This window comes from Nycticebus coucang, chromosome 20, assembly GCF_027406575.1.
Source record: "Nycticebus coucang isolate mNycCou1 chromosome 20, mNycCou1.pri, whole genome shotgun sequence".
In the NCBI taxonomy this organism is placed as follows: domain Eukaryota; kingdom Metazoa; phylum Chordata; class Mammalia; order Primates; family Lorisidae; genus Nycticebus; species Nycticebus coucang.
In genome coordinates this window covers 65201330-65224715 of record NC_069799.1, presented here as the reverse complement: position 1 = coordinate 65224715, position 23386 = coordinate 65201330, and the positions used below count along the sequence as shown (strand labels likewise).

The window sequence follows — 23386 nt, the reverse complement described above, 5'->3', positions numbered from 1 at the left end:
TTGCGGTCTGTCGTTCCAGGTTCCTTCTCCAGCCTTGCCTTCTGTCATTTCCCCGTCCACACCAGTGTGTTGTTAGGCCTGTGTGTTTTTATTGTTTCTTCTGCCTTATAGGATCCCATTAATCTCTCAAGGTTCATAAAAAGCCTCTTTCAACTTTCCCAAGTCTGTCGACTTGTCTTTACTATCACGGCACTTGGCGCATGCCTTTATGCTGTATTCATATTGCCTTATGGATAGTAATTTGTTTTTGTTTTGGTAGCTGCCTTTCGGGTGGGCTAATTCATTTTTGTACTGTCAGTGTCTAAAATAGCATTTAGCCCCAAGAATACCACAAGAGAAATCCCTCATGGAGTTACAATGAATCTGGGACACAGTGGATACTTAGAAGTGACTGTGGAATGAATTGACTGTATAAAAAGTCTTTTAAATATACAAAATATATTCCAGACAGTAAATAGTATTGTTTTTCTTTTTTATTTCCTGTGAGAAACAGTGTGAGAAGCCTCACCCGTCCTTGCTCTTGGAAATGAGTGCTGTCTCCAAGGGAATAGGTGGTATTTCAGGGTGTCTGAGGACCCAGGGGAGAATGACACAGCTGACTTGGGCCTTTTGGGTTCGCAGAGAAGCATGGTGTGGCGGCTGGGAGGGGCCTGGCTCTTGGTGGAGAGTACATACCCGGGAGGAGCTAGAGCTGTAATATGCTTTCTTTCTGTGTTTGTTTCTTACAGCTAATGGCAGCAAAACATTTTTTTGAGACAGAGTATCAACTTGGTCACCCTCTGAATGCTGTGGTGTCATAGCTTACAGCAGCCTCAAACTCTTAGGCTCCAGCAATTCTCTTGCCTTAGCCTCCTGAGTAGCTGGGTTTCTAGGCGCCTGCCACGATGCCCGGCTATTAGAGACGGGGTCTGGCTCTGGCTCTGGCTCTGGCTCGGGCTCATCTTGAACTCCTGGAGCTCAAGCAGTCTACCCACTTTGGCCTCCCAGAGTGCCAGGATTGCAGGCGTGAGCCACTGTGCCTGGCGGGGGGCAAAATATTTTACAGTTTTTCCATTTTTAGTCTACATAACTTAGTGATGTTTTTCTAATGTTTTCTATTGTTATTAAATTTCTTTTGTTCTGATATTTCACACTGATTAAGAAAAAGGGATAAAGGGCAGCACCTCTGGTTCAGTGGGTAGGGCGCCGGCCCCATATACCGAGGGTGGCAGGTTCAAACCCAGCCCCGGCCAAACTGCAACAAAAAAATAGCCAGGCATTTGTGGCAGGCACCCAGAGTCCCAGCTACTCGGGAGGCTGAGGCAAGAGAATCACCTAAGCCCAGGAGTTGGAGGTTGCTGTGAGCTCTGTGACGCCACGGCACTCTACTGAGGGTGATAGAGTGAGACTGTACAAAAAAAAAAAGGGATAAAGAAATTAAACTTGAGGTTTTTTAGAACATGTTTTAAATCCTTCCAGCCATAGAGGAAAGGATGTTACAGTAGGAAGTTCACTGGACTTGGGGAATCAGAAGACCTAAGTTCTGGTGTCAGCACTGTCACCTGTGAGCTGTGATATAACTGCAGGCGAGTCTTCTCTGAGCCCAGTTTGATGGTGGCAGGATTGCTGTGAAGATCACACAAGAATATGAGAAGGAACTGCAGAAGCTGTGGGACACTTAGGAGCTATCAGCATAGAGCTTCAAAGCGAGGGAGATGGCCTGACCTTCAGGAGGGCTGCTGCAGGTGCCTGCTTAGCAGTTACTCAGGAAGCAGGATTGCTGGGCGTAAGCCCCTTGTCCCCCTTCACAGTACAAGTAGTTGATAGGGCTTTTAGTCCAGGACAGAAGATGTGTTACTCATACAAGTAATTGTTATTTATGTGATGTTATAAAATAAGATAAAATGGACGGGTGCAGTGGCTCACACCTGTAATTCTAGCACTTGGGAGGTCAAGGAGGATGGATCACCTGAGCTCACAGGTTCAAGACCAGCTTGAGCCCAGAGCAAGACCTTGTCTTGAAAAATAGCTGGGTGTTGTGGTGGGCACCTGTAGTCCCAGCTCCTTGGGAGGCTGAGGCAAGAAGATCACTTGAGCCCAAGAGTTTGAGGTTGCTGTGAGCTGTGATGCCACAGCACTCTACCAAGGGTGACAAAATGAGACTCTCTCCAAAAAGTATATTGAACAATTTGTATGAGACGCACATTAAATACATACTCCTACAAGGAATTATTGCAAGTATCTCTCTGTACAGGGTGGTTTGACTACTGGGAGGTGCTTCCTGGCTTGAGAGGGTCCTTTCTGCAGCTCTGGGGACACAGTTAACTAGAGGGTGGGCTGTCGGGGTCACAGGCTGCGGTCAGGCTGATGGAGCAGCTGGAGCTTTGTAATGTGGGCACCACTGCCATGCATTCTGTCCCCTCCACAGGAGACACCAGACGCCAAGAGTCCACTGCTAATCTTGCAGAGCCCACCCCCAGAGAAGGCAGAGGCCTGTGGGGAAACTGACCAGGGCGTCTGGGGAGGTTGGGTGGCTGCAAATTATACACCAGCAGAGCTGCGTGCCGTGGGCCTTCATCCAGCAGGAGCCGTGTTAATGAGCGTGCTCTAGTCAGGTACTTTGGATTGGAGAGGCAACTTGAGTTTGTTTTTTTTAAAGCAGATGTTTAGTGATCTTCCAGGATTTCTAGATACTCTCTGTCTTCATGTTGTCCATTTGGGTCTGTACCTATGAGTTCTAGAGGATTTTTTTGATATGAATTCTGATGAGTGGGTGGCGCCTATGGCTCAAAGGAGTAGGGCACCGGCCTCATACACTGGAAGTGGCTGGTGCAAACCTGGCCCTGGCCAAAAAAACTCTCTGAATTCTGATGAGCAAAGGAGAATAAAGGAAATTGTTTGGGTCAATTTCAAGTGACCTTGGAACAGTTAGGGTAGGCTGTGCTACAGTAACAAATACAGGGTGTCCTTGCAGTTAGCACACATAGGGAAAATGGGAAATTGTAGCTAACTATACTGTTGTTTACAACATTTTACAAAGTATTTTCAATGTGTTGGCCATCTTTTTGTAAATAGAGGCACATTTAGCTGCAATTTCACATTTTCCCTGTGTATGATGACTTCTGACGACTTCAGGGACAACTTTTGGGATACCCTGTAGATCCAAACATGTAGTGACCTTAAAATAGAAATTTACTTCTCAATCCTGTGACAGTCTGTGAAGGTGCTGGGTGGTGTGTTTGGGCTGGGGGTGTCTTTAAAACAGTGATTGGAGGACCGAGGCCGCTCCAGGTCTTCCATTTTGAACATGTGGCTTCAACAACATCCTGAGAATCAGCTCCTACTTAACTAGAAGATGAGAGGGGTAGAGGAAGGGCCTGCAGGAGGCCCTTTACTCACAGCCTGGGGGTTGGTCTCGGGGTGTGTGCAGGTGTGCACAGGATGGGGCAGTAGAGGCTGGCTGTGTGCTCCGGGGGAAGTACTCAGGTTCACTTTCTCCGACTTGTTTTAAAGGTTGTTTTTCAGTAAAGAAGATTAAAAAAGTGAAGCCAGGGAAATGAACGCCTAATGGAAGGGTCACAACCACGTACTTCTTCAAGTGACTGAACCCCTGTTATTCGTGAAGTGTCATGCTGAGTGCTCCTGTCTGTTAGTGTCCAATAGTGGAGTTTTAATGAGGGCTGTAGTCCAGGGGCTGGTCTGATCTCCACCAGGGGACCTGGCGAGGGAGTGGAGTGGGCCAGAGCGAGCAGGGTCAGGGGACTTGGGGATTGGTGCAGGGCCACGCTCCAGGCACTGACTACCTTGGAGTCAGCGACGCCTGGGAACCTGAGGTACCAGTTTGCTCATCAGGGGGTGAGAGCTGAGGCTTAGCAGAGAGACGTGGGTCCTGGGAGGGGGCCCACTGGGGTGAGGGGCAGAGAGGAGTCACACCAAAAGACAATTGTGACATAAAAGGTGGTGTGTGAGTGGCCTCTCTTGAGCCCGGGCAGCATTCTGTTTTGGCAAATGGTTTTGTGCGTTCTTGGTCTGACCCCTGAGGGCTCTAGCGCATTCCTCTTGGTCACTGTGGGAGAGTGTTTCAGAGAGGGGCACAGAGGCCCGAGTTGGTGGGGAGGGTCTGTTGGCACCTCTTTACGGTTTGGCAGCCCCATTAGCGATTCCAGTCTCTTTGCTCACACAGGAACCTGGTCTGGACGCAGCTGCCCTTCGTGAGTGTTCCTCACGCCACAGTCTTTACTTTGCTCCCTGAAGAGTCACACACAGCTTCTAACAATAAGTGCCCTGTGCAGAGGGAGGAATGCTGTCAGGATTGGGTGACTCAGGGAGGAGAGATTTTGTGGAAGACGTATTTGAGTATCTTTATTTTGATAAAGTTAAATTTGAACTGCTTTCTTTTTAAAAAGGCATATTAATAAGTGCGATTAGAATTTCAGTATAGTGGTTTTTTTGGACCTTTTAGCAAGAACATTAATGCTATTAAAATAAAACTGATGTTGCTTTTAGGAGACACTCAGATTGATGTGATAGTCACACAATTCTGGTATTTCCCTTGCTCGGTATTGATACAGGCATAGAGATAGGTGTTGTCACCCTCAGCCTGGGTGTCATGAGTACTTCTATCATCTCATTCTGTGAATTTGGGTGGCAGGTTATTAACAGTCCCCATTTTTATAGGCCAGGGATTGATCAGGGCTTTGGTGTTGAGTATACCTGGTAGGTGTAGGCAGCCCAGTGCACCCCATATCCCTGTGGGCTTAAGGGGACATTAAGTGACTCAGGTAACTCTGGGGGAGGTAGACACAGGGCTCCTGGCTCCCAGTGCTTCACTGCCCTTATCTCTTGGAGACCTAAAATTCAGTTTTCCCAACTCTAGGTCAAGTTAGAAAAGTTATTTTTGATGTGTAAATAAAAGCTCCAGCCCTGCCTCCCAGCCACGTTGTGGCTCAGGTAGCCCTGTCCAGGTGTGTGACATAGACAGCTTACGTTAGCATATAGAAGCCAGCTCTCCCAGTTGAAGCCCCCCCTCTGCCAATCTTAACCTTAGTTCCTTCCAGAACACACTGGAATATACCAGAACTCTCTGGGGGCAGAACATTATGCTCCAACACTCCCATTAGCTTTTCCTTTCACTCCTGTGCTTTTGTTAGATTTCTGCAAACATTTAATCTTTTCAAAAAGCATTATAGATTGAGGTATATATTGTGAAATAAATAAAAGTCTATTCTGTGCATGTTACCTGCTTTTTCAAAACAGTTTCTTTGGGGCCTGAACTTTTTTTGGGGGGGGGAGACAGAGTCTTGCTCTGTTTCTGAGGTTGGAGTGCAGTGGCCAGTAATAGTTCTGTAACCTTCAACTACAAGGCTCAAAGGATCCTCCTGCCTCAGCCTCCTGAGTAGCTGGGATTGTGGGTGCACATGACTGCACCTGGTTACATTTTCTATTTTTAGTAGAGATGGGGTCTCACTCTTGCTCAGGATGCTCTTGAACTCCTGAGCTCAAGCGATCCACCCATCTCAGCCTCCCAGAGTGCTGGGATCATAGGCCGGAACCATCTTTTGATCTTCCTGTCTGTCTGGTGTGGTTACATTTGGGGACGTCCCCCTTTGGGTCTGCCCTTCCTGAGTTTCATGTGAGAGCAGACCTGCAGTGCGATCCTGGTGATCCAGGGCACAGGCTCCTGCCCCTCACAGCCTGATGCTTCCACTTGCTGTCCTTGTCAGCCTTACTTACTCATTCAGCATTTGTTGAATCTGAGCTGTCTAGGGTATGTGGGCTGCTGTAACAAAGCACCCTAACTAGGTAGCTTACAGATAACAGACATCCTCCCCAACTAGGTAGCTTACAGATAACAGACATCCTGTCCCACAGTTCTGGAGGCTTGAAGTCCAGTACCAGGGTGCCGGCAGAGTCCACATTTGCTGGGAGTCCACCTCCTGGATTGTAAATGCTGTCCTGGTGTGGTAGGCGACAGAGCTCGCTGGGGCCTCTTTTCTAAGGGGGCTCTACCCTTATGACCTAATCACCTCCCCAAATCTTCACCTCCTAATACCTTCACTTTGTGGGAAGGGTGAAGATTTTGTCATATGAATTTTTGGGGACACAAGTGTTCAGTCCACACCACATACTGCGTGACAGGTCCTGTGCTGTGTGCAGAGGGTGTAGCTGTGATCGTGGTGGCTTAGTTCCTTATTATGGCGTGCACTCACCATCCATCTGACTCCTAGGCGTGTGATTAAGACATCAAGTTGGTGGTCATTGTCAGTGCTTTGGTTTTCTAACAAGGGCTCCGCTGCCTGTAGTTCGTTGGTTGGGGGAGGCTAGGGTAAAGCCTTTCTTAACGTACTTCGCAGAAAAAGCTCCTAGGTTCATCCTGCACATGTCAGTAACTTCCACACAAACCTGACAGCTGCTTCTGTGTAATGATTTCTAAATTTAGGAGCAGATCTTAGATTAGGATCTTAGGAGCATCGGAGCCCTCAGCTGAGCCTGGTGTTTTCACTGTGACGTGTGTCTCCATTTGCTTTCAGATGCCTCCTTCTGTGACCTGACGCATCGGTCAGTCAAGCAGCCTGTGGCCAGCCCAAGATCCTGGATAGCATAACTTGAGGGCTCCATGCTGATCTTGCTCCTTGGTGATTTTATTCATGAAGTCTCCTCCAGGCCAGTTTGGCGATAGACGTCTACCTCCTGTTTAAGTGAGACATTCTCTGTTGGTAACTTTACTCTAACATCTCTAATTCTAATTATGGAGTTTGTACTTGCCAGCTCTGAAGTGACTGGGGATATGTGAAGAGGGAGCAAAAGCAGCTGTCAGTCTGCTGCTGTCTTGCTCCTGTGTAAACCAAGTGTGTGTGCACACCTCACTGAGGAGCTGCCTGTAATCTGCACGACCTCTTGTAGCTTTACATTATCTCTCTTGCTAGTATGACCAGAGGTCCCCGTTTGTGCAAAATGGTAATTGAGTTACATTTGTAATAGGAAAGGTTTTAAACAGAAAAATAAAATTTCATGTCTTATTTTCAATTTTTAAAATTTTAATTTAATTTTAGAGACAAAGTCTTAACTTTGTTATGCAAGATGGGGATGCAGTGGTGTGATCATAGCTCACTGAGTTCTCTGCAGCCTAATTCTCCAGAGCTCAAGCAATTCTCCTGCCTCAGCCTCCCCAGTAGCTAGGACTAAAGAGGCACCAACCACTGTGCCTAGCAAATTTTTTTCTAAGTTTTTTTAGAGGTAGGGTCTTGCTATGTTGCCCAGGCTGATTTTGAACTCCTGGTCCCACATGATCCTCATGCCTCAGTCTCCCAGTGTGCTGGGATTACAAGTGTGAGCCATTGTGCCTGACCTAACGTCTTAAAAAAAATTTTTTTTTTTTTCTTGTGACAGAGCCTCACTCTGTCACCCTGCTATAGCATCATCACAGCTCACAGCAACCTCAAACTCTTGGGCTCAAGCGATCCTCCCACATTAGCCTCCAAGTAGCTGGGGCTACAAGTGTCCACCACTACACCTAGCTAGTTTTCTATTCTTATTGAGACAGGATCTCACTCTTACTCAGGCTGTTCTTGAACTCCTGAGCTCAAGCAATTCTCACACCTCAGCTTCCCAAAGTACTAGGATTACCATTTGAGCCACAGCACCTGACCTTATGTCTTAATTTTTTTTTTTTTTTTGCAGTTTTTGGCCAGGGATGGGTTTGAACCTGCTACCTCCAGCATATGGGGCTGGTGCCCTACTCCGTTGAGCCACAGGCACCACCCTTATGTCTTATTTTTTAAAAGAGAAGGATCAGACTTTAAGCTTATGTTTTCTTTCAATATAGAAGAATTTCAAATTTTTTTTTTTTTTTTTTTTTGTGGTTTTTGGCCGAGGCTGGGTTTGAACCCACCACCTCCAGCATATGGGACTGGCGCCCTATCCCTTTGAGCCACAGGCACCGCCCTCAAATTTGTTTTTTAACGTAGAAGAACTTTACATCCATATTTTGCCTCTGCGTGAATAAGACTTAGTGTTTAGAGAAACTGCTTTCCAGCATTACAGAATCATTACAGTGGGGGGCAGGGCATTGGATTTCCATTCATAGTAAGTAGCGGAGGCATGTTACTTATTATTTATTTTTTCTTTTCTTTTCTTTTTTTTTTTTTTTTTTTTGAGACAGAGCAGAGTCTCACTTTGTCACCCTCGGTAGAGTGCTGGGGCATCACAGCTCATAGCAACCTCAAACTCCTGAGCTTAAGTGATTCTCTTGCCTTAGCCTCTTGAGTAGCTTGGACTACAGGTGCCCACCACAACACCCAGCTATTTTTCTTTTCTTGTTGCAATTGTCATCATTGTTTAGGGGGCTCTGGCAGAACCCACCAGCTTTGATGTACGTGGCTGGCGCCCTACTCATTGAGCTATGGGCACCGAGCTATTGTTTCTTAAAGATATTTCCAGTAGCTCAGAACTGACTACAGTTGGGCTGCTTTTGTATTTTCTGTCTTGCTGTTAGATGCATCTCTATAATCTGAGAGATATTTCAGTGTTTCATGCAAGTTAGTCAGATGAGCCTTATTACAGAGAGAAAGCAGATATGTGTTTTTGCATCGGGTTTATAGTTGGACAATCATTTGGGGTATATTTCCTCATGTACTCCTGATGACACCTCTAAGAAAGTGAGGTGACCTGAAGTCATAGCCTTGCATGTGGCCAGCTGAGGGCCAGGCCCTGTCCTCCTGGTAGGTGCTCAGGTGCTGAGCTGCTAAGCTGTTGGCCTCAGAGTGAGTGTTCTCCTGAATGCTGCTGCCCGGCGCCCCCATGTCATGCTTCTCCTGCAGGACTCAGGTACTTGTAAGATATCCATCTTAGAGGGGTTTCTATTTTTATTTTTGAAGGTTTTTTTTTTGGCTGGGGCCAGGTTTGATCCTGCCACCTCCAATATATGGGGCTGGTGCCTTATTCCTTGAGCCATAGGCACCACCCAGAGGGGTTTCTATTTTTGAATTATTCTTTTTAAGTCGTCGTCTTTTTTTTTTAAGAGACAGAGTCTCACTTTGTCACCCTTGGTAGAGTGCTGTGGTGTCACAGCTCACAGCAACCTCCAGCTCTTGGGCTTAGCTGATTCTCTTCCCTCAGCCTCCGGAGTAGCTGGGGCTACAGGCGCCCACCACAATGCCTGGCTATTTTTTGTTGCTGTTTGGCCGGGGCCGGGTTCAAACCTGCCACCCTCGGTATATGGGGCCAGTGCCCTACTCACTGAGCCACAGACGCTGCCCTTTTTTTAAGTCTTAAAATATTCATGAAATTTTAAAAAAATATTTTATTAAATCTTGAAATATTTGACTGACATTTGGAGGGGTGATTTGTAGAGAGCTGGAGGCTGTTGAGCATTAGTGGTAGAAAGGATGGACTGCACGAGTCGTGTTCATTTGCGTATTGTGTTAGATACTTTCAAGCTTAAAGGAGATGGTAAGTGAGATTCTGGCATTTGATACCATGGTTTACTTGAGTTTCTTTTTCTTTTTTTTTTTTTGAGATAAAGTCTCACTTTGTTGACCTTGGTAGAGTGCTGTGGCATCACAGCTCACAGCAACCTCCAGCTCTTGGGCTTAGGCGATTCTCTTGCCTCAGCCTCCCGAGTAGCTGAGATTACAGGTGCCCACCACAATACCCAGCTATTTTTTTTGTTATTATTGCAGTTTGGCCAGGGCGGGGTTTGAACCCGCCACTCTTGGTATATGGGGCTGACGCCTTACTCACTGAGCCACAGGTGCCGCCCGTACTTGAGTGTTTTTGGGACTGTGAAACATGGTGCTGGCAAGTACTGATTTTATTCTTTCTTGACCATCTCCTGCAAAGGGTAACTTTTTTTTTTCTTTTTTTTTTTTTTGCAGTTTTTGGCTGGGGGCTGGGTTCGAACCTACCACTTCCAGTACAGGGGGCTGGCGCCCTATCCTTTTGAGCCACAGGCGCCACCCAAGGGTATCTTACATTTCTTTTTTTTAAAAGCATATCTATTTATATTTCAATCTTTGACACCATAAAGAAGTGGTTAGATGTTACATGCACTAACAGATACAGAAGCAAAGATTCTGGGTTAAACATGGAAGAGAATTGTCTCGCAGAGGAGGCACAAGAAGGCTGGGTACAGCAGCTCACCCCTGTAATCCTAGCACTTTGGGAGGCCGAGGTGGGAGGATGGCTTGAGGTCAGGAGTTGGAGACCAGCCTGAGCAGTATTGTAAGACCCCATCTCTATAAAAAATAGAAAAATTAGCTAGGTGTAGTGGTGCATACCATCAGCTCCTCAGGAGGCTGAAGCAGCAGGGTCACTTGAGTTCAGGAGTTTGAGGTTGCAGTGAGTTATGCTGATGCCACTGTACCGTACGTAGTATATAGCCCAGGTAATAGAGACCCTACCCTGTCTGCAAAAAATTTAAAAAAGAAAACTAAACATTTTAGTACTCTTAACGTAATTCTGGGCACAATTGTTGCTATAATATATTGCTAAGGAAGGCTATGAAATTCCTTCTCTGAAGGTCCTAGAAGACATTTGATAGTCTTCCACTCGTGAGGTGGAGGGTTTGCTTGTATCTTGATAAGAGTTCTTGATACTGAGACACCGGGGGCTGGGAGCCTAGACAACGTGGTCCTCCTTGCAAAGCATTTATAGCCTGTTTCCAGGTCACTGCATTTTGCTTCTGAGACTTGGAGAAGCTAGTATGTATAGGGGATGGTGTGCCAACTCTTTTACGTGTTTTTTACTATAATTTAAGATAAAACCTTTAACCATTTGACAAAAAAATGTTATACAAATTTATTTTTTAAAGCTGTAGTTACTTCTTGAATATGCATGGTTATTGTAGGAACATAAATGGTCTGAACAAAGCCAAGGAAAAGATGGCAAATCACCATTTCTCTACTAGTGGCAGCTTAGTTTCGAGTCAGCAGCATTTCATGATCGAGACTTCTAAAAGATATAAATAAAAAAAAATGTCATTTTAGGATCTTAAAATGTCATTTTGGGATTCTTAAATTCTAAGGAAGAAATGTCAGGAAACAGTAAAATGACTAAAAGTTGGTGGATTTATAGGGGAGAGGGAACGGGCTGGCTGGGTGATCCACAGAATCATCGGTCCCATCGATATAGAAAATTGAGGATAATTCTCTGGCATTGGTGTTAACTAATGAGTGTCCTTTTCTTCCCAACAGTGAGACTGTTTAAGCGGAAGCATCTTACAGCCATCGACTGCCAGCATCTGGCTCCGAGTCATTTGTCTGTGGCCCAGCCTTTTGGTCAAAGATGGATAAGCAGAGACCCGAACCATGGACTCTATCCTAAACCCAGAACCAAGAGAGGGAGCAGGGGTATGTCTTCCAAAAAGTATCTTGCGTTTGAAAATCTGTGGTGTGTGCAGCCATTGAGTATCTCCCAGTTTAAGTGTTTGTCAGTGTTGCTGCTGTGATTCATAGTCCTAGTGCGGTGCATTGACACTTTGCTCAGTAATTGTGAGTTTTCCATGAAAATTCCATCCAGTCATGGTAGTTGGTAAAAGCCTGGGAAAATGTGATAGAATGAATCCTGTTAGCTTGTGAAATTACAAAGCAATAGAAGACAGCCTCACGTTGTCCCAGTCCAGAGGTGTGGGTAGCTGGCGTGCTCATTGTCATTGTTTCCAGTTGCTCACTAGGTCTGCATGTGATTATTTTTCTGAGCTGTTTGTTGCCTCGTTGCACCCAGACCACTGCAGTGAACCTTCTCCTGGACTGCAGGTTTCTTCTCTTCCACATCAGCTGGGACTTGTGTTGTTAAGATGCTCTTCCTGGATATGGTTGTTTTCCGTCGTGTCACACCCATTCTCAGGGACCCCAGGTGCTGTGAGGGACTCAGGCTTGTGCTTGTCGTCACCACGCAGTTCTTGTTGGCACATGAGAGGCCCCTCCTAGCAGTTTGGTTTTCTTGTTCCCCCTTTTCATGCCAAGTGAATTCCTCGCTTGCTGAGTACATGGTGTCATCCAGCTTGCCTTATTGTCCTCTGAGGTGCCTGTGTGTCATTTCAGAGTCCACCTCACATAGTAACTAGGCTTTAGATATCATATGTGGTTGTCACTTTGGAGAGCTAGCACAGCCAATGCCAACATAGTTGTGTACTGTCTGGAATTTAGTCTGTGTGTGTGTAAGCCTGAGCCTGGTCGGTGCCGTAAGTTCTTCCTGACGAGGACTGTGAGCCTGCCTCTGAACAGCTGGGGGGAGCTGGGTTTGAGAATTAGGAATGCCAGGATTAGCCCTGGCCAGACTGACTTTGAAACTCTACGTTTCTATTAAATTTCCCCAGAAGTGGTTATAATTGTTTTCTTTTCCCTAATATAGAAAAAAATATTAGTTTCAGTTTCATAAAGTCTATTAAATACCAAACCTAGTGTTCGTCCGTTCTCTTATCTCCAGAGTGAGAATTTTGCCTGTCGTCATTTAGAAAGGAACCATGTATGTTGTTATATATTGATAAGATGTTTGAATATCTCACTGGCATTTAAAAATAATTGTTAGCAGTTTGGAAATGCCGTGGTGATGTGTGAAGGCACCATTGTGGGTTCCCTATGTGCCTGAGAAGTCTGTGAGGTCAGGGAACACAGCGTTTGTCTCTTTCTATTTGTCGCATTATCATAGTAAATGCTGGTTGAATAAATGTATGGCAGGTATTAGTATTAATTCTAATAATTAGAATTCTGAATTCTCCCTTTTTATTTAAAAATACATTAACATATCAGCTTTACAGGCTGGATTTGAATCTGCCACCTCTGGTGTATGTGGCTGGCGCCTTAGCCGCTTGAGCTACAGACGCTGAGCCCATCGTCCACTTCTTGTGTCTTCTGTTTGCATTCTCTTGTCAGCTCAAGGATGGCAGAAACACAACCTTGAGCTCTTCCTAGCTGGCAAGCAGCTACGCACCAATGACATGGCCAAAAGCAGTTCTGTTGGTGAGGACGGCTGTCAGGACTCCGAGGGCAACATGATCTTTGCTGCAGAGAGCAATTGTGCCTTGCCTCAGGAGCATGATGGAGAAGCCAGGTCGGGTGCGTCGCGGCCTCCCCTGCCCACCAAGCGGTCTTGGTCCCTTGAGGAAGAGAGTAATCAGGCCTCGGGGACCAACCGGTGGGACGGAGTTTCTAAGAAAACCCCGCGGCATCATCTGTCTGTGCCTTGTCCGAGGCCGAGGGAAGCCCGGCGGGGAGCAGAGGACTGCTGCTCACGGCTCTCCACGGAGTCCGGAGAAACTGACCTTGACATAGGGGACATTGGTCCTGACCCCATTCCTGACTCGTACTATGGGCTTCTGGGGACCTCGCCCTGCCTGGAGGCTCCAAGCCACATTTGCAGCCTACCCAGCGAAGTCCTGAGGCACGTCTTCGCCTTCCTGCCCGTGGAGGACCTCTACTGGAACCTGAGCTTGGTGTGCCGCCTCTGGAGGGAGATCGTCCGTGACCCGCTGGTGAGTGAAGTGCCAGAGCCAAGGGCCCCAGAGCAGCTCAGCCGACCAGCCCTGACCACAGGGATGGCGGCTTCCACTTGCCTTCAGAGTGGCTTCCACACTGCTTTGAGACCCTGCCCGCCATGTCAGGCCACCTGTCACGCGTGTCCACTCACTTCTGTCAACACTTCCTCCCTGTGTCCCTCCTCACCCATGGATTGCGCTAGTCCCCACCCACACCCAGAGGGCCCCTCGTGTCTCTGGGGACACCTGCCCTGTTGTTCCAGGCTTACCTCATATGACCTGTCCCTCCTTCCCCTCTCGCTCCATCAGCGGTAGTCTGCGTCTCTTCTGCAGCAGTTCATCCCTCCCGTGTAGGACTTGCTACTCACTTCACTGCAGTTCTCCTCCCCGCTTTAAAGGACCAGCTCCTTGACAGAGCCCAGTGATTTCAGCTGCTTGTCCTGCTTCTTCAGGCTGGCTGTCCGTTTGCTTTTGCATTCTCCATGGTGCTTATGATTTTTACACAGTGAGTGATCAATAACTGAGTGTCGCCTTTCATCGCTGCTCCAGCTCCCTCCCCTGCCCTCGTCCACTGTGCTCCTTCCTGTCCCGGGTCCACATTCTCAGGTCAACCTGCCCACTCGGGCAACGCTTAGCTAGCTTAAGTATCCCTCAGACGAGCCTCTGGGCATAAGTGAGAGAATCTCCCTTCAGCTGTATTGAAGCTTGCAAACTTAGGGGCAGAGTACAAGATGGATATCTTAAGACTTTATGTTATAAAGTTCTCTTCTCAGCACAAAAGATTTGGGAGGAAATCTCCTGTCACTCCAGCCCCGTTCTGTGCTCGGGTCCTGCCTCCTCGGGGCTGAGAAATGTCTTTCTTCCTTTTCATGTGAACCTGGTTTGTGACACAGTGTTTCTGCCACTGAGTTGTGCTCTCTCCCGTGTGAATTGAATGGTCGCACAAGGGAATAAGTGAGGATTTTCTCCATTCTGCTTTGAGCGGATCTTGGAGACCATGTCCCGGTTGTGCTTCCTGGCTAAGATGCTAGGACGGTGCTATTTCTGTCATCACCGAGGACATGGCGTCAGTATTCTCAAGAAATCTGTTGCAGCGCTTGTGTTCGTTACTGGTAGCATCTTTATCTGGTTTGGGTGGGTGTGGAAGTGTCCCCTCCTTACTGTTTTTGAAGAGTGTGAGGGGGAAATGCTGTTGATTTTCCAGTAGTTATTGTTCAGCTGGATTCCCCAGCGAAGCCATCTGGTCCCCTGCTTGTCTTTGTTGGGAGGTTTCTGGTTACGGATTCATTCCCCTTACTTACTCATCATTGGTCTGTTCAGATTTTCTTTCTTCATTATTCAGTATTAGTAGGTTGTGTTTCTAGGAATTTATCCTTTTTGTCTATGTTATCCAATCTGTTCATAATAGTCTCTCTCTTTTTTTTTTTTCTTTTTGTAGACAGTCTCACTGTGTTGCCCTTGGTAGAAAGCCATGGTGTCACAGCTCACAGCAACCTCAAAGTCTTGGGCTTAATTGATTCTCTTGCCCCAGCCTTCCAAGTAGCTGGGACTACAGGCTGCTGCCACAATGCCTGGCTATTTTTTGGTTGTAGTTGTCATTGTTGTTTGGCAGGCCCAGGCTGGGTTCGAACCCACCAGCTCAGGTGTATGTGGCTGGCGCCCTAGCCACAGAGCTACAGGTGCGGAGCCCATATTATTCTCTTATAGTCCTTTTCTTTCTTTCTTTTTCTTTTTTTGAGACAGAGCCTCAAGCTGTCACCCTGGGTAGAGTGCTGTGGTATCACAGCTCACAGCAAACTCCAACTCCTGGGCTCAAGCGATTCTCCTGCCTCCGCCTCCCAAGCAGCTGGGACTACATGCGCCCACCACAATGCTCGGCTATTTTTTGGTTGCAGCCGTCATTGTTGTTCGGTGGGCCGGGCTGGATTTGAACCCGCCAGCTCAGGTGTACGTGGCTGTCGCCTTAGCCGCTTGAGCCACAAGCGCTGAGCCAGTCCTTTTATTTCTATGGCATTAGTTGTAGCATCCATCCCTTCTTTTATTTCTGACTTTAGTTATTTGAGTCCCCTCTCTCTTTTTCTTCATCTAGTAAGGGTTTATTGATTTAAAAAAAATTTTATTTTGTTTTATTTTTGAGACAGAGTCTCACTATGTTGCCCTGGGTAGAGTGCTGTAGTGTCACAGCTCACAGCAACCTCAAACTCTTGGGCTTAGAGTGATCCTCTTGCCTCAGCCTCCCAAGTAGATGGGACTACAGGTGCCCACCACGACACTCAGCTACTTTTTGTTGTTGTTGTAGTTGTTGTTTGCAGGCCCAGGCTGGGTTCGAACCTGCCAGCCCCTGTATATGTGGTCAGTGCCCTTACTGCTGTGCTACAGGGCAGAGCCAGATTTATTCATTTATTCAATTTTGTAGAGACAGAGTCTCATTTTATCACCCTCGGTAGAGTGCCGTTATGTCACACAGCTCATAGCAACCTCCAACTCCTGGGCTTAGGCGATTCTCTTGCCTCAGCCTCCCACGTAGCTGGGACCACAGGCGCCCGCCACAACGCCCGGCTGTTTTTTTGTTGCAATTTGGCCAGGGCCGGGTTCGAACCCACCAGCCTAGGTATATGAGGCCAGTGCCCTACTCACTAAGCCACAGGCGCCACCCCTAGATTTTATATTTTAAAACAACTCTTGCCTTTATTAATTTTTTTCTCCTGTCTTTTATTCTAGGTTTGATTTATTTCTGTTCTAACCTTGATTATTTCCTTTCTTCTAACTCTGACTGAGTTTGTTCTTTTTCTAGTTTCTCGAAGTAGTAGTTGGGGTGTTGATTTCAGAGCTTCTCTTCAGTGTGAGCCTTGCGGCTCCGCACTCCCCTCTGAGCACTGTGCTCCCTGCATCCCCGGAGTTGGGGCATTTGGTGTTTTCATCTTCATTTGTCTCAGAGTCTTCTCTAATTTTCTGTGTCATTTTTTTTTCTTTGACCCATTGGCTATTTTATCCGAGAGTATATGGGCGGCGCCTGTGGCTCAGTCGGTAAGGCGCCAGCCCCATATGCCGAGGGTGGTGGGTTCAAACCCAGCCCCGGCCAAACTGCAACAAAAAAATAGCCGGGCGTTGTGGCGGGCGCCTGTAGTCCCAGCTGCTCGGGAGGCTGAGGCAAGAGAATCGTGTAAGCCCAAGGATTTGGAGGTTGCTGTGAGCTGTGTGACGCCACGGCACTCTACCGAGGGTGATAAGGTGAGACTCTGTCTCTACAAAAAAAAAAAAAATATATAAGAGAGTATGTTAAATTTCCATGTCCTTGTGGATTTTCCAGTTTTCCATTTGCTATTAATTTCTGGTCTCATTCCTTAGTGATTGAAAAAGACACTTTGTATAACTTCGGTCTTTTTAATTTTATAAGCCTTGTTTTGTGGCCTAACATGATCTCTCCTGGAGACAGTTTGATGGACACTGGAAGGAATGTCCCTTCTGCTGTGGTCGGGTGGGACCCTCTGTGTGTGCCGGCGGGATCCCGGGAGTCTCTCCGCTTACAGTCTCGTGTTCCCTCACTCGTGTCTGTCTGCTTGTCCTGTCCGTCATGGATATTGGGGTGCTGAAGTCCCTTCTGCTGTCATGCTGCTTCTCCCTTCAGTTCTGATATTTGCTTCGTATATTTAGGATCTCTGATACTTGGTGCAGATGTTTTTATAATTGTTATATGGTGAATTGACATTATTCATTATCTTTCTTTATCTCTTATAACAATGTTTGACTTAAAAGGCCATTTTGTCTGATGTTAGTGTAGCCCCAGCTCTCATATCATTTTATTGTCATTGAAATTCTGAGCTACTAGTGTCCTGGTATCTCAGAGAGCGAGACTGAAGCTCTAGCTTTCTGTAAATTCTTTAACAGTGTTAGAACCAGGACCAAGACCCAATTCCCCTGGTTTCCAACCAAAATTTACATAGTATTTCTACCTGATTGGCAGGCTTTTCGATTGTGAGCTGTAATTGCTTTTCGGTTGTTAGAATGTCACCTATGTGTATGGCTCAGTCTGCTTTCTGAAGCCATTGTCTGCGTGTTCTTTTGGGTTTCTTAACCCATATAGTTCATTCCTTGGAAAAAGCTGTATCATCGATACCTGATGAATGAAGAGCAAGCTGTCAGCAAAGTGGACGGCATCCTGTTGAGCTACGGCATAGAGAAGGAGTCGGACTCGTGTGTGCTGAACCTCATACGGTGAGCTGCTGCTCTTTGCCGGAAGGACACAGGTGGTGCTCAAGCTCACCCTTCTCACGGACTCTTCATGAATGTTTTACAGATACACAGCCACCACCAAGTGCTCTCCCAGTGTCGATCCCGAGCGGGTGCTGTGGAGCCTGAGGGACCATGCCCTGCTGCCTGAGGCGGAGGCCTGCGTGCGGCAGCAGCTGCCTGACCTCTATGCTGCCGTGGGGGTATGTGCGGAGACTGTGGGAGGAGAGTGTACTGTTGACTCACCCTGCTGGGGACCACTTTATGTTCATGTTCAAAATCTTTATTCTCTGAACTCTTGGAAACATTGATCTTCATTCACTGGAGAAATAAAAGAAATAAAAGGTCATATAATTATATATCACTAGGTTTAGAAGGAATTTTTTTTTTTTTTTTACCACTTTGTCACCCTTGGTACCCTGTTTCCCCAAAAATAAGACAGTGTCTTATTTTAAGGTGTACTTCCAAAGATGTGCTAGGTCTTATTTTCAGGGGACGTCTTATCTTTCCTGTAAGTAGGTCTTATTTTTAGAGGATGTCTTATTTTCGGGGAAACAGGGTACAGTGCTGTGGCGTCACAGCTCACAGCAACCTCCAGCTCTTGGGCTTATGTGATTCTCTTCCTCAGCCTCCCAAGTAGCTGGGACTACAGGTGCCTGCCACAACGCCTGGCTATTTTTTTATTGCAGTTTGGCCGGGGCCAGGTTTGAACCCGACACTCTCGGTATATGGGGCCGGCGCCCTACTCACTGAGCCATAGGCACTGCCTGAAGGAATTTTTAATAAATTAATCCAGCTAGCCTGAGCAAGAGTGAGACTCCATCTCTGCTAAAAGTATAAAAACTAACCAGTGTCTTGGTGGGCGCCTGTAGTTCAGCTACTTGGGAGGCTGAGGCAAGAGGATCGCTCAAGCCCAAGAGTTTGAGGTTGCTGTGAGCTATGATGCCACAGCACTCTACCCAGGGTGACAGATGAAGACTGACTCTCACACACACACACACAAATCCAATTTCCCATTCTGTTGAATCTTTTCTGAAATATTCCTGAAAGGAGGCCACCCCCGAACGCTTTAATAGGATTTTGTATCAGACCACCATTCCATCATTGACAACGTTGGTTATTTGAAAGGGTCAGAGAAATTAAGGGTCTTGCTGCAGATACACAGTGAGGTCACCAGGAGCTGGAAGGAGCCGTCTGTATCCTGAGTCTCAGTCCTGTAGCTCCTGAGGGGGGTGGGGGGCTCCCAGATTTTATCTTGGGAGCTGCATGCAGTCCCTACCTTTGCTCTGCAGGCTACAGAGGGTTGGAAATCAGGAATTTGCATTTCTCTCCCCGGAGCGGAGCGCAAGGCTTGCTGTGGGTGAAGTGATTTTTCTTTCAGAGCCCATGAGCAGGGGTTGGGACTGTCCTGTCCTGGAATGTGTCTGTAATAGGGAGAGTGTGGCAATGTAGAGTGATAAGGATCTTTCTCCAGTATCAATTATTTCTTAGTAAATGAGTACTATAATACTAGGGAGTTGCCAGTCTGTTGTTGTTTTTTTTTTTTTTTTTTTTTGAGACAGTTTCACTATGATGTCACCCTCGGTAGAGTGCCATGGTGTCACAGCTCACAGCAACCTCAAACTGTTGGGCTTAAGCAGTTCTCTTGCCTCAGCCTCCCTCAGCTCAGTCCCTCCCTCAGCTGGGACTACAGGCACCTGCCATAGCACCGACTAATTTTTGGTTGCAGTTGTTTAGCTGGATTGGGTTTGAACCCGCTATCACTGGTGCATGTGGCTGGCAATGCAACCACCGTGCTATGGGCGCCGAGCCAGGGTGTTGCCAGTCTTGATGTCCCCCAGAGACTGCTGTCTCCTCTTGTCACCTACTGTCACTCTGTCCATCCCCCAGGCAGGCTCTGCTGGTGTCCTGCTCTGACCCTGGGGGGCACGTGGGCCTGGGAGTTCACACTGCCTGAGGGAAGTGCAGTGTGAGATACTTTATAAATGTTGTTCAGTTGAAGAAAACCAAGCTCCCAGGTCCAGAAGGGGTAGGAAGAAAAGAGTCCAGGACAAAAGGAGAGGCTCCGTTACCCCATGTCATTTGGGAAGTTCAGCTCAGTTCACTCCGTGGCAGCAGCTGGACCCCACGCTTGCCGCCCCCGCTGCTTTCTCTTGGGCTTGCCTGTGGGTCTTCCTCCCTCCTGTCCTCCTGCTTGCAGGGTGTCAACGTCTGGGCCCTGGTGACGGCCGTGGTCCTCCTCTCCAGCAGCGTGAACGACATCCAGCAACTGCTCTTCTGCCTCAGGAGACCCAGCTCCACGGTGACCATGCCGGATGTCACTGAGACGCTGTACTGCATAGCTGTGCTGCTCTACGCCATGCGGGAGAAGGGGATTAACATTAGCAATAGGTAACACCCAGGGGCAAGATGGGGACCCTGTGATGACAACGCACATTGGGCGCCTGTGGTGCTCACCCTGCTCCGGCCCAGGCCCCTTCTGTGCAGGATGGAGGGGTGGGGAGGTCTGATGTGGAACACAGGGAACAGCACTTCGTGCGAGGTCGTGAGGCGTCACTGAGGCAGCGTTGACATTAACAGGTGCCGCAGCCTTTGGCAAAGCCCCTGCCTGAAGTCTCCTTCATCCATACCTGGCTGCGTTTTCTGGGGAACGTTAGGATCTGCTTCCTCCATTTCTCACCGTCCTGAGGGCTGTAAGGGTTATGGTGAAGTCTTGTCCTTCCTGTCCTCTTGGTGTAAGAGCGGCTGCGACCTGTGGCTTTCCACTTCAGTGGCAGAGAGCTGTCATGCAGAGGGTGTGGGCATTTGGCCAACCCTGGGCACCTGCTGCATGTGTGGGAGATGTCTGAGCACTAGCAAGGTCACTGTGAAAAGGTCGGACAAGACTCCTGTGCTCGTGAGGGCAGATGAGGGATGTGTAAGGAAACCCGCGAAGTGAGCGCGTTGTAGTGAGGGAGGAGCATTGCAGGGAAACAGGACAGAGTGGGGGGAGAGGCTGCTAACCATTGGGTGGCACAGAAGTGCCTCTGAGAGGGCAGCACCTGTGGGAGCCTGAGTGTTGAGAAGATCCACCACTTTGGAATGGGGGAGAGCATCGTAGAAGGAAGAACAGTTCGTGGCCTGAAGATGGAATGAATTTGGGATGTGTGAGGAAGAGGAGAAGTCCATTGTGGTTTGAGTGGAGGCTAATACGGGATCATGGAGGGGGACAAGGCCACGGTTGGCAGCTAGAATAAAATCCGAAGTGTGCTAGGTACCTAGGGAGGGCCCGAGCCCTGATCCGGGGTGAGGGGCGGGCAGTACAGTCACATGGCCTGTCCTGGAGGAGCAGAAGCCAGCAAGGTTCCCCTTTTCCAGCAGCCAGTGGAACTGATGAGCCACCAGGATAGCATGGCTGGTAGCCCTGAGGGAGGGTGCTGTCCCCCTTGGCGAGGTGAGAGGAGGGAACAGGAGTCTGCAGAATTCTTCAGGGCTTGCTGCGTTTCTGACTTGTGTGTCAGTTTTTTATTTTTTTTTTAAGGCAAAGTCTCACTCTGTGCCCTGGGTAGAGTGCTGTGGCATCAGCCTAGCTCACAGGAACCTCAAACTCCTAGGTTCAAGTGATCCTCTTGCCTCAGCTTCCCAAGTAGTTGGGACCACACCTGGCTAGTTTTCTATTTTTAGTGGAGACAAGTCTTGCTCTTGCTCAGGCTGGTCTTGAACTCCTGAGCTCAAGCCATCTACCCACTTTAGCCTCCCAGAGTGCTGGGACTTCAGGCGTGAGCCCCCACGCCCCACCTGTGTGTCAGTTTGTTAACTGTGGTTTATTCTCTCCTAATCTGTGGCATCAGGGCAAGGAGCTTTATGGTTTGGACAAGACATGTGCAGAAATGATGAATAATGTCCTTACATTCCAATCTTAACCTGCAAATAATCTGCACGTTTGTGTGGACACAGAGGAAGAGCAGGCAGCATGCCTCACTCGGAGAACAATGCCCTGGCCTGTGGGCTGAACCAACAGTGCTTGTTTTCTCACAGTTCCGGAGGCTGGAAGTCTGAGTTTAAGGTGCTGGCAGATTCCTGTCATGGGTAGGAACCAGCTTCCTGGCATGCAAGTGGCCACTTTCTCACTGAGTCCCTTCATGGCAGAGAATTAGAGCTCCAGTGTCACTTCTTGGGCACTAATCCTGTTGGGTCATGGCCCCACCCTTATAACCTCATTTAACCTTCATTACATCCCATCCTTACTCCCAACATTTAAATATTTGGGGTTAAGGCTTCAACTCACACGTTTCGGGGCGTGCAGCTCAGCCTGTGGCAGTGTGCTGCGTTGATTACTGTTGTGTGTATGGATTTCTTTCTGTTTTGTCTGGGAGGTAATTTGACCACAGACTGAAATGTACCATCAGAGGTATATGCTGCATCAAAGAGATGGATGCTTGGAGACACGTTCGTCTCCCTCTGGGGACTGGGCAGGCGTACCTGATAACGGGGATTCCGCCATCAGGGGAAGAGTTTGGGCTCAGTGTGGATGCTCAAGGTATTGGGTTGTCTGACTGTCCTGAGCTTCTGCTCATTGAACCTTGTTGTCTTTGGTCCCTCTGGGGCTCTTGTTTTCTGATCCTCAGTGGTCATGTCTTGTTACCTGTGTAGCACTTTTCCTTTTCTTTTTTTTTTGCAGTTTTGGCCGGGGCTGGGTTTGAACCCGCCACTTCCGGCATATGGGGCCAGCACCCTACTCATTTGAGCCACAGGTTTTCTCTCTGACTCTGAAAGAATGTTACTTGTGTTTCCAGACGAAGGCTCTTCACAAGAGGTCGGCAGTAGAGGCTTAGAAAGGGGCTGGCATTAAGTTTTATCTTATTCAAACAAGAATCTCTGCTAGAAACAGAGTTTACAATTTTGCCCACTGGTTCTTACCGTATTTTTGGTCGTCTGTCTCTGAGGCACAGCTAGTGTCTTGTTCTTGGTCTTTTTCCTCCTGGCCTTCGGTGTAGAAATGAGGCAGCTCTCCCAGGATCGTTCCTCCGGGAGTGTTGTCAGCTGGAGATGTGTTTATTTTTTATCTATTTATTTATTTTTTAGAAACAGAGTCTCTCACTTTATCGCCCTTGGTAGAGTGCTGTGGCGTCACAGCTCGTAGCAACCTCCAACTCCTGGGCTTAGGTGATTCTCAGCCTCCCAAGTAGCTGGGACCACAGGCGCCCCACTGCAACGCCCAGCTATTTTTTTGTTGCGGTTTGGCCGGGGCTAGGTTTGAACATGTCACCTTCAGTATATGGGGCTGGAACCCTACCCACTGAGCCATAGGCGCTGCCCAGCTGGAGATGTGTTTAAATTATTTTTTCCCCTCATAAAACGATTGTATTTTCTTTTTAGGACTGGTAAGGAGTTTAAACACATTTGAGGAAAAATAAGATATACATTGTAAGTTGAATTTGAAACTCTCTAAATCTCCCTTTTTCCCTATCAGGATTCACTACAACATTTTCTATTGCCTATACCTTCAGGAGAATTCCTGTGCTCAGGCCACAGAGGTCAGAGAGGAGGCGGCAGTCTGGCCAGGGTGAGTGCGGTGTTGATGCGCCTCCCCTCCCTTTCTCCCCTCCATCCTGTGCTTCTGGCGGGAAGTGTTTCACTAACAGCTGTGTGGAGGCATGTAGTGCCTCACGGGAAATTCACCATCTTAGAGTATGATCCAGCCATTTTTAGCAAATTTACAGA

The 23386-nt window shown here is 47.7% G+C and overlaps 1 protein-coding gene across 9 annotated transcripts in view; it reads left to right on the top strand.

Moving 5' to 3' along the window:
• The window catches only part of FBH1 (F-box DNA helicase 1), a 48556-nt gene that overhangs the window by 4152 nt on the left and 21018 nt on the right, over positions 1-23386 (top strand). For 2 of the 9 annotated variants that reach the window (XM_053572220.1, XM_053572219.1), the window contains exons 2-8: positions 6510-6677; positions 11172-11327; positions 12852-13450; positions 17538-17668; positions 17751-17886; positions 19884-20074; positions 23136-23228. In XM_053572220.1, the coding sequence (XP_053428195.1) occupies position 6677; positions 11172-11327; positions 12852-13450; positions 17538-17668; positions 17751-17886; positions 19884-20074; positions 23136-23228 (1307 nt within the window). In that variant the 5' untranslated portion in view covers positions 6510-6676. The other 7 variants (XM_053572217.1, XM_053572214.1, XM_053572216.1 and 4 more) reach the window with 7 other exon arrangements.